Genomic DNA, 11,372 nt, shown 5'->3' on the forward strand with positions numbered 1-11,372 from the left:
ACACCTCTCCAAAGTGCCAGACGCCATTGAATGTGAGCATTCAAACATTCACTGATGCTCCAGAAGGAAACATGATGCATTAAGAGCAGGGGGGTGAAAACTTTTTGAATTTGAAATTCAAGGAATATTTTACTTATTTTGTCTTCAGGGAAACATGTAAGTATCTTCTGTTGCTTCCAAAGGGCAGTACTAAAACAACAACAACAACAAAAATAGATATTTCAACAAAATAAGAACAATTTGGACATCTTCATCCTGTTCAAAAGTTTTCACCCCCTTGAACCTGCTGAAATGTTCCTGTAAATATATTTCCTTTCCAAATGTGCATTTTCCCAGTAACCTGCCACAGTCAGTGCTTGTTCTAAACATTGTAGAGTAATTTTTATTGTTTATCATTTATTCTCCTGATTTATGAATGGATGCACTGATACTTGTTTTCTCTCTGTCTTGTGTATCATTTAAAACAGTGGAAAATTACTGCTAATGCTGTTCTCTTTTAAGAAACGCTTCTGAAACTAACAAAGGAAGTGAGGCAAAGGTGCAAATGTGTTTGTCTGGACAGCTTGGACTTCAATAGGGCATCTGCTAAGTTTTAGACCCCTCTCTTTTTTAAAATTTTTATGATCCTAATATGGTAACGTGTTCTGATTGGTTTGGGGTAACAAGGAACAATAAGAGGCATATATAAGACAGCTGCTCTGGGTGAGGGTGTTTTCTCTCTAGAACTGTGTAGAAATCTTCTTTAAACAACCTTCTTACAAGAATAAAATCATCAAAGACATTTCCTGAGTGTTTGTTTCATTACATTCTCACCACTGAAGGAATAAAGAACTTTTCCACAACAATGAATAAGTCACTATGAAATCAAAATCAACAATTCTTATATTTTATGGAATATTACAGTATTTATGAATGATTTATCAATGAACATCACATTTAAAATTCATGTGCCCCCATAAACTTTAATTAAAATAACTTCCCCTCCCTCTTGTAATGACTTCTCTTCTCTTCTCTTCTCTTCTCTTCTCTTCTCTGATGATGTGTTTACTGGAGCGAGAGTGGGGCAACCTGTCAATCACATGACATCACAGCAATAGGCGAGTTTTACTCGAATATACATCACAAAAAGGAAGAAAAGACTTTCACATCTTCTGTTTCATGTCAACTTTAAGGGCTGATGTCACACGTTTTTGTTTTCACACATTTGTTTTCACACATTGAAGTCTGTTTGTCACTAGCTTTAAAAAGAAGACGAGTGCTGACTACATCTACAACGAACAAGATCATTTAATGTTTGACGGTTAAAGAGTAGAAATGGCTGATGGTATTTATGACGATGTGATCAGGACTGAGTCTGAGGGAATGAACACAGACAGAATGGAGATGACAGTGGAAATCTATGAGAGTGCAGAATGTGTGAGAGATCATGACTTCAGGACAGAGACAAACACACACCAACCACTTCAGCGTACAGGTAATCACATTCATTACTTTGATCAAATCATCAGAGTCTGCACATGTTCAGTCATCTAATGTCAGACCTGTGCTGTTCAGAAGTGATTGTGTGAAGATCAGAAGAAGCTACAGTGTGTTTGGTTCAGCTTTGTGTTCTTCTGATGCTGTTGTAGGATTTAATAACTAACCATCTGTATATGATTTTGGAGAGAGAGAGAAAAAACTGACTAAAATGTTTACTCAGTCTGTGTGTTTCAGTTAGGTTGGTCAGTCCGTTTTGTCCGACGCCTTTTTTGTCTGAGGCTGTTTCATCTGATGCCTAACTGTACGAGACCTGACACTGACGCTGTTTTTCCTGAGACCTGAGGCCTTTCTTTCTGAGGCATGATGCCGTTTTGTCCAATGACTGAAGCCTTTTAATCTGAGGCATTATGGCTTTTCATAATATGACTGAAGTCTGAGGATGTCCTAAAATGTACACCGTACCTGAGGCCCTTATAACAATGTTCATGAGAATGCTGCTCTATCTTTGTGTTGGTGTAGAAACAGAAACCACAGGATTGACTTTACAGGCATAGTGCTGTTAGTTACAATCGTTCTGTGGCAAACAAATGAAGATGTTTTGAACTTGAGGAAAAAGCTTAAAAGAACACAAAAGCACTATTGAAAGTATCATAAAATATGACCATATGACCTGGGGTTGATTCATGTTCAAGCACAATTAAGTTACATTTTCTCATCAATTTTGATTTCACTGGAGTAAGTAAATTGACTTTTCTCTCATGTATAACTGTACTGTGCTAATTTAAACCCTACTGCTACATCTAAACACAATATCACAATAGTGCCCTTTAGGAAGAGTTTTTTGTTATGCAAATTAATGTTCACAGACAGGGTGTCACATGCTCTTGTACTGTTACATACTTTGCCACATATTGGCCTCAACTATTAAAAGTAGAGTCTCAAATAGCAGAGGACTACAGAGTAGAAATACATATAGCTTTCATCATTTCCATGACCAGGTGAACAAAAAAGCTTGTTTATAAACACTGAACCAAGAGAAACCACACAGGTACACATATGTAAGCAATAAGGTACGAAAGGCTGTGCTATGTATCAATGCAACTTTCATGAAGTAAACTTTCACTAAAAGCCTTCGTTCCACTGGAAAAGTAGTCCCTGACCATGAACAGCAACAGAAGTTATTACGCCATTATTACATTATTACGCCATTAGATGGAGGCAAAGGCTGTCTTTATGAGTGTGTCAGTCAGTAGTGTGGTAGATTTTCCCCTACGCACCTGACTTAAGTTTACCTGTGTTGTGTCCTAATTGATGCTTTAACAATTTATACACATCTTCTAATCGACGTCGGCTGAGTTGGTAACGTCTTGACCCTTTTGAACACTATCACTTGGGAATAAGGTCTCTAGTGTAGGGAACAGCACATTCCAGGGCCCAGTTTATGGCCGGGCCCCTCTCTGTCTGTAACAGCGGACAAAGGTTTGCTACATTTTAATTGGATCTTCGTGGAATAACAAAAAACAGACTGTCCAACACCATCAGATAAAGATGTCAGGACAAAATTCAGACACCTCTTCGAGGGCAAGAAGAAGACCTCTTGTACCAGGAAGAACAGGACTTCTCATTGGTCCACATGCAGTTTCTGCCTTTCAACCATCTAGAGACTTTGTGCAAATGAGATCCACAGGGGAAAGAAGGGTGGGCCACACTGTGTGTGTATCCTCTGATGCCAGCAGCCAATCACAGCACTCAAATGGAGAAGTGCCAAATTGCAATCTCCTCCTCATCGGAAAGGGATAAAGGTACCCTTTCAACAGACACTCCTCGTTCTGAGTCTCCCATTGGATGAGACACAACAGATTCACCGTTCTGAGTCTCTAGCCTGCAAAGGTGAGACAGTAACAGAGACCATAACATTCTGAGCCTCTGTTTCATCAACAGAGACAACAACAGAACAGAACAGAACTGAGTCTACAGCTTGTGAGGCAGCAACAGAGACGACCATGTTCTGAGCCTCCATCCTGTGAGGAAAGAGACATCAACAAACACTATGTTCAGAGTTTCCATCCAGTGAGACAGTAATGATATTTGCAACAAAGTTAAGCTCAGGAGAGCAAACCTTCACTTCAAGGTTCCTTCGTCTGCATGTTCAGATTGTTAAGGACCTTCTGCACCTACACCAGGGCCTGAGTTGGTGCTGGACTGGTGCCCATCTGATGTACTCATAAACACACCTCATATATAGTGTGATCCAAAAATCACAACATCAGCGGTGAGATGAGTATCAATCCCTATTTTACTTTGTGTCCTTGGATGGGAAAGTAAAAAAAAGTAAAATCACTAGTGTTCCCTAACTAGACTCCAGACTATGCCTTAGAACAGGGGTTCCCAAACTTTTCAGCCCACGACCCCCAAAATAATGATGCCAGTGACTCACGATCCCCACTATCTTCGGAGGTGGTTAAAGTATACAAATGTTGTGCACAATGGTGCACACTCACTAACGGCTGTTTCACACATAGGCCTAGTCTGTCTGCAGTGCATATTTTTTTTCTGTGCCCATATTAACGGATTAGAGCGTTCACACCGCAGCACACGGATGCAGTCCAGCAGTGCGTTCCACAAGTGCACAGTGCAGCTATGATTTATGCACAGTCTATTTTTGCTGTGCTGCACTGCGCTGAATTAAAACAATAGCGCACTGTCCGCATTAAAATAAACATGTATTTATGCTAAAAACTAATTTCACCACAGATGCATATAATTTAAAGTGTTTTTTGCCTTGGTTAAAGCAAAGAAACTGGCACATTACCTGGCATTTAGGTGAACAAGGAGACGAAGATAGGACTCGTCTCTTCGTGAAGGTGGAAAAACAACGTTCTGTATGACCTGAGGGATTTCTTGTAAAAAGATTTAAAAGGAAAGAAAAGAGGAGAGTCTCCTGTCTGTTTTAAGTTTTACTTTAAAATGTTTGTGATTTTAACATAAAGCTTATGTTTAAATGTTTTGCTACTTGCGCGAGCAACGTAATATAAAAATCTAAAGTGTTACTTTATATAAATCTAAAGTAATGAATTGAATAAAACGTTTAAATGTAGTGCGTTTAAATGTGACATCTGTGAAATACAGTGTATACAAAGAGAATCGCAATGCTGACATGCCATGTTCAGTTACAACTTTTGGATTTGAAATAAGAATAAGTAAATGTTGTGTTTGTAATAAAAAGCCACAAATCAGCTGCGCACTGCAAACGCAGCGTATGTGAGGCTCAACAGCGTGTGCTGCTCCGCATATTAACTGCAAAGGCATGACGGTGGTGCTTCTCCGCTCTGTATTAACCAACCTTTCATTTCGACAAAAATAATATCCAAAGCTTAAAGCCTAAAGAATTACCTACGTGCACATGTCTGAATGTTTAACATGGTGCTGTAAACTGACCTGCTACAGCTGATGCTGTTGCTACTATGTCGTCAATCTGTCGTAATCACCTCAGGGGGAAGGAAAACTGAAATGTTGATGGCTTTTTTTATTTGCATGGTTTTTGTTTTTAATTTAATTTAATTTACTATTTTTAGTATTTTGTTACAAGTATTGATCAAATATGCTATTTCTAATAATTAAACTTTTTTTTTTTTTTTTTTTTTTGATTTCTGGAAATCATCTCGCGACCCCCACTTTGGGAACCGCTGCCTTAGAATATGCTTTAATCACGGCTGGAGGACTTCGTATCAATCACAGAGAATCCCACCAGAAAAACTAATACAACAGTTTATATAGGATAGGAGCATGGTAAAACGTTCTACAATATGATTGGTTCTTCATGTCAATCCCTTCTGTTCCTAGTTAAAGCAAGATCTGCCCAAATCGTGTTTATTAGTTCGCTGGTTACTCAATATCATGAGTATTATATTATATTTAGATTTAGTTGTCTAGCTGTCCCTAAGTTTCATTTCCCCCTTTTCTTATATTTGGACATGATTCAGACACACACTGATTTAGGCCCAAGTTTGAGGTTTCAAAAGCTTATAAATGTAATTCCTGCAAGAAAAAAAAATGTTAGTTATGATTAATTAAATTCCATCACAGTAGCGAAGACTTTTACATTGAAAAGATTTAATTTTTGTGAACACGGAATAAGACAGAACTGACAAATGCGTTGACTAGCGCTGTCAGTCACGGGAAAACCCCTTAACTGTTAAAAGGACAGGATAATACATTGGACATTTAAACAGATTATTTATTATGAACATAGAACTCACCTGAGTGAAAATCTGAATGCAGGTAATAAACTCGCTCACTTGATCTCTTTCTCACAACACTCTTCTACATAATACAGTAAGCTTCAATGAACAATATCAACTGAGAACATACAGTTTATGTTGCTAAGGGTGTTGTGTAGTGATACACAGAACCATTGAGTGAATAAAACACAGCTATTGACCAATCAGAATCAAGGACAGGAACTAACTGTTTCATAAAACACAAATATACAATTGATAAAACATTTATCTTGATAATGTGAAGATCAGAAGCTCCAGAGCAGCTGCAGTGTGTTTGGTGCTGCTGTGTGTTCTTCTGCTGACTGCAGTCATAGTGCTGTGTGTCACGTTCACTCTAGAGAGACGACACTTAATATCCAAGAATGAAAACCTGATCAATGAGAGAGACCAGCTACTAACTAACATCACCAACCTCACAGAAGAGAGAGATCAGTTACTAACCATGATCACCAACCTCACAGAAGAGAGAGATGAGCTGAAAATAAAGAACGAATACCTGACCAAAGAGAGAGACCAGCTAAAACTGGAGAAAAATGATCTTCAGATGAGTCTTGGTAAACTGGGTGAGTTTCTTTTGTCATTTTAGTAGTTGCTACAGAGCAGGAATATAATCTGGTCAGTATTCATAGGTGTTTGAATGTCAAGTGTAATTCTAGTGCACATATTCACAGCATAGAAAGAGTCTATAGTACAAAATAAATTCAGTAACACTTTATTTCAATTGTTCACTTTACACTTTCTACTGACTACAAGTAACTTTACAACTACATGTCAGTTTATTCTCCTAATCCAGATCCTAACCCTAAACTAACAGTCTACTGATACTCTAATGAGAGTTCACTGACTGCAGTTGAAAAGTTATTATAGTTAGTCAATGTCTAAAGTGAACCATCAAAATAAAGTGAAGCATAAATTCAAACGTAAAAACTATTTACAATGTAAAATGTAAAGAATGAACAAATGTTTCCTCTTTTTAGGATAATTATAATAACACATTTTTGTAATTCCTAGATCAGGAGTGTAGGTACAATCCCTATGAATACTATTGAGATTGTGTTCATAACTGACACTTGTTAAGTGATGTGTTCGGGTCACGTGACTTATTTTAAAAGAGAGAGTTACCACCCACTAACACTAAAGCTCACAGATGAATGAAACAAGTTAAAAAGGTGCTAATAGTTAAACTGGTTCTGTTAGCAGAAGGATGGATTTACTATCAATCCAGTCTTTACTTCATTTCCTCTGAGAAGAAGAACTGGGCTGAGAGCAGAAGATACTGTACAGAGAGAGGAGCAGATCTGATCATCATAAACAACAGAGAGGAACACGTGAGTGAAAGAGAGTTTGTGTGTGTGTGCGTGTGTGCGTGTGTGCGTGCGTGCGTGCGTGCGTGCGTGTGTGTGTGCGCGCGCGTGTGTGTGTGTGTGTGTGTGTGTGTGTGTGTGGGGCATGTTTTTGTGAAATATCAGGACACAAATGTGTATAATGACATGGGTATGACATAGGTATTACAAGGAGAGGGTGATTTATGAGGACATTACCAATGTCCCCACTTTTCAAAAGGCTTATAAATCATACAGAATGAGTTTTTGTGAGAAAGTAAAAGTGTGCACAGTTTCCTGTGATGGTTTAGGGGTAGGGGTAGTGTAGGGGGATATAGTAATATAATATAAAAACCATTACGCCATGGAATGTCCCCACAATTCACAAAAACAAACGTGTGTGTGTGTGTTCGTTTAGTTTCTACCTGTAAATGATGAAATGTATCTGTGTTTTTATTCTTAGGGATTTGTCAGTAACAGTTATGAAGATTTCTGGATTGGTCTGACTGACAGTGATGTGGAGGGCAGATGGAAATGGGTTGATGGCAGCACACTGACCTCTGGGTGAGAAATCACTGAATTAAACTGATTATTCTCTAATAAATGATCATATCTCACAGTCAGTCTCATATCACACAGGAAGCAGCACTGAACATCTAATGCTGATCTGTTCTTTCAGGTTCTGGTGGTCTGGAGAGCCTAATAGTTACAATGGTGATGAAGACTGTGCTGTGACTTATTCAACAGGATGGTTTGATTATCCATGTTATGGAACATTAAGATGGATCTGTGAAAAAATTATTTTTAAATGACACATTTCAATAAATATGTGAGCATAATGCATTATGAACACAAGCAACTCATAATAATAATAAAGCAAAATGTAATAACTGCACATAATGTAATGAGTGTTACATTACTAATAACTTAAAACTTTTTTACTAAATTTTAAACCAGCTACAAAATGCCTCAGATTTAAATATTCATGAAATTATTACTCATTCTACTGTACATTACTACATATACATAACCCAAATCATCTGTATAACAACCTGTGAAGAACTAAGATTACGTTTACCTCAGGAAGATTTGGCCAATAATGACTTCAGTTCATTGGTTATCTACAAAAAAAGAGAGAGAGAAAGAAAAAGCATTTCTATAGAGGATCATCACTAAAATTATAATAGTTTTGTAGGAAATATAAAAGTGTAATAGTCTGATTACTCTTTATTTTTAAGATGAAATTATACACTTAATTACTGAGTAATAACATGTACTGTGGGAGTTTGGTTTAGGGTTAGTTGAATGTATAATTTAATTATGCATAATACTGTTATAATTCTGTAAAATAAAGTATTACTGCTAGTTTTACATTAAACTATTATTACTATTGTGCTGAAATGTATTATTAAAGGGGTGATATACTGACATTTTTACAAGATGTAAAATAAGTCTCTGATGTCCCCAGAGTGTGTATGTGAAGTTTCAGCTCAAAATACCCCACAGATCATTTTTATAACATGTTACAATTTGAGCAAAAACGCTCTGTTTTTGTGTGTGTCCCTTTAAATGCAAATGAGCTGCTGCTCCTAAGCAGAGGGCGGGGTTTCAAGAGCTCATGTTAGCACAAAGTGTTGGCAATGCCGATTACCTCACGAAGACTCACTGAAAATGCCACTATTCAAGATCTGGTTATCAGAACTTTCCTCCACTCTGCATGTGGAAAGACTCAGATATAGTGTCTCTGGTAATATAGATAAATTTGAAGCTTCTTGGAGGTCTCTTTTCAATCACCTGTTAAAAAACAATGACGAAACAACTTAATATTTCATTTTGTTATTGTAATTTTATTGTAATTGTCATTATATTGTCATTTTATTGTATTTTTATGTTTTGATTTCCAGTGCCTCTGTTTGGCGTTGTCCTTAACTGCAAACATGATTCTAACTGGAGGATGTTTTTTGTGTGTGTGTGTGTGTGTGTGTGTGTGTGTGTGTAGTCGTGTTTGTTTCTGTCATGTGATTGTACTGTCCATCTGTCTGTAAATCTGAAAATACTACAATAAATAAAATAATTGAAAAAAAAACAAAAAAACAAAAAAAAACGAAGACTCACTGAAAATGTCAGAAACTGTTCAGCCTTTTATGTTCAAACCGAAGACAATGATGGAGAGACTCAAGAAGAAATGACAACATGTAGAATGCAACAGGACGTTTCTGAATGGTTAGTTGATGAATTTATGTAGCTGATGTGGAGTTAACTATCTTAAAGTCATTTATTAGCATATTCTGTCATGATAATCTATAAATCAGTCGTGTGGGAACTGTTGTAAGATCCTACAGAGAGAATATATGCTGCATGAAGACAGAACAGGTATAGTTTAGTTTAATTACGATTATGTTGGCATCTTGCTTTTATGACATGCTGTTGCATTTGAGTTATGTAATGTATTACAATAACATGGCCTCACCCCCTTTGTTGTGTGTTCTCGGGGGCAAAAATTATTACATTGAAAAATCATTACATGAACTCAAGTTTCTTTTCAGAAAAGGACTACATTTATATATTATTACATTAATGATGTAATACTTATTACATTATGAGTTGATACAACTCCTAAATCACAATTAATTGCGACTTAAATTCATGTTACTGTTTGAAAGGCACTTTACTTTATGCTGTTTTGTAATCAAGTCAAGTCAAGTCACCTTTATTTATATAGCGCTTTTTACAATGCAGATTGTGTCAAAGCAGCTTTACATTGATAACTGGCACATCATTTTGGCTGCACAGCAGCTCTTAAATAATAGTGCCAATGCAGGCAGATCAAAGCACTGTTGAATAAATGTCAAGAATACTGTTGAATATCAAATGTCAAGTAAACTAAATGTAATATTAAAGCTTTAAAATTGAATTATCACAACACAAACTTTTATGTATTCAACAGGGTTGGGGAAAGTTACTTTTTTAAAGTAATGCATTACAATACTGTGGTGCTCCCTATAAAAGTAACTAATTGCGTTAGTTACTTTTTATGAAAAGTAATGTGTTACTTTTTCTCACCTGGGCTGGGTTTGCTTGTTTGTTTTTTAATAACAACAAAAAAGTTATATTTTTGGCAAATGTAACGGCCCTTTCACACCAAAAGTGAAATGAATAAGCCTGTATGAATTAGGCTGATCACAAATGTGATGTTTATCTAAAGTCATTTTTGCTATTAGTATGGTTGAATTGGATCATTGGATCAGCAGCAGACATTGGTTAATAAAGTGAGATTAAATACATGAAGTATATTGTTTACGATTTCTTTCAACTTGCGTTATTAGAAAAAGTAACTCAGATATTTTGTTGTAAATTTAAAAGTAATGATTACATAACTAAAGTTACTTGTAATGTGTCATCAAATCCATCATTGATTTCAGAAATCAGATATAAAATTGTTTATGACTTTAAACTTATGACTTTTTATAAAAAGAAGCATTTATTAAGTATATAAAATGTGTCAAAACTCCAGGAAACAACAAGCATGTCGCTGAGAAAAGAAAAAAAAAACACTGCATAGCCCATACACCAGGACATTTGACCTCACACAGGAAATACATTAGCTACAGCATTTAACAAATAAAAAGTATAAAACTTTTTTTTTTCAGTACATCTGAGATTTCCATGTGTCACTTAGCCACAACCTACAGATCCCAGCATAAACGGTGATACATTATAATATTTCTTATTAAAGTATCAACAACATTCAGAAACATTAAAGCAAGCATAGGCAGTGCTGTGTGCATAATTTGGCATAGCATAACGGCGCAACAAGCGTTCCTTTATAATCACTAAAAAGATGAAAGTTCATCACAATCTCACAACACTTCAATAACGGCACAATGATTTTTATAAAAAATTTCACCAAAAAAAGTGTAGATATTATATATAATAATATCTACACTTTTTTATCAGGATTTGCCAGCATATTATAATATTAATATTATAATAATATTATCCAATATTATGAAGCTGCAGACTCGGAGCCTGCTGCATCTACCCAGAGTCCCGCATTCTCAGTCCCCTCGTTTTTCAAGACAGCGCGTACTGCTGTTCGGAAGATTGTATAACACCCTTATCCAAATGCCACTGAAAACATTATAGGATGCAATATTAAGGTCTCTTTTTATTTAAAGTTATCCAAATAAATATTTGCATTCCCTGCTTAACGCATGTGCCAAAAAAACTCATTGTGTTCTCAAACTAACAAATTACCCAGTAGTTATTTTTTGAGTGTGGGTGTAATTGA

At 36.2% G+C, this 11,372-nt stretch overlaps 1 protein-coding gene across 1 annotated transcript; it reads left to right on the top strand.

The window, feature by feature from the left end:
• The first annotated feature begins 1,251 nt into the window (after positions 1 to 1,251).
• Positions 1,252 to 8,256, top strand: LOC125246107 (C-type lectin domain family 4 member M-like). Its single transcript, XM_048156966.1, has 5 exons — positions 1,252 to 1,478; positions 5,991 to 6,260; positions 6,961 to 7,087; positions 7,545 to 7,645; positions 7,761 to 8,256. The coding sequence occupies exons 1-5, from the start codon at positions 1,315 to 1,317 to the stop codon at positions 7,891 to 7,893; spliced, it is 795 nt and encodes a 264-aa protein (XP_048012923.1). The 5' UTR covers positions 1,252 to 1,314; the 3' UTR covers positions 7,894 to 8,256.
• Positions 8,257 to 11,372: the final 3,116 nt, after the last annotated feature.

The sequence above is a fragment of the Megalobrama amblycephala genome, linkage group LG14 (genome assembly GCF_018812025.1).
Source record: "Megalobrama amblycephala isolate DHTTF-2021 linkage group LG14, ASM1881202v1, whole genome shotgun sequence".
Taxonomy (NCBI): Eukaryota; Metazoa; Chordata; class Actinopteri; order Cypriniformes; family Xenocyprididae; genus Megalobrama; species Megalobrama amblycephala.

What these genes read in the sequence shown, in the direction of transcription:
- LOC125246107 (XM_048156966.1), top strand. Translation starts at nt 1,315, where the DNA reads ATGGCTGATGGTATTTATGACGATGTGATCAGGACTGAGTCTGAGGGA. An exon ending in CCACTTCAGCGTACAGGTAA is followed by an intron (nt 1,479 to 5,990) that starts TCACATTCATTA and finishes AAACATTTATCT; the next exon opens with TGATAATGTGAAGATCAGAA. An exon ending in GGCAGCACACTGACCTCTGG is followed by an intron (nt 7,646 to 7,760) that starts GTGAGAAATCAC and finishes CTGTTCTTTCAG; the next exon opens with GTTCTGGTGGTCTGGAGAGC.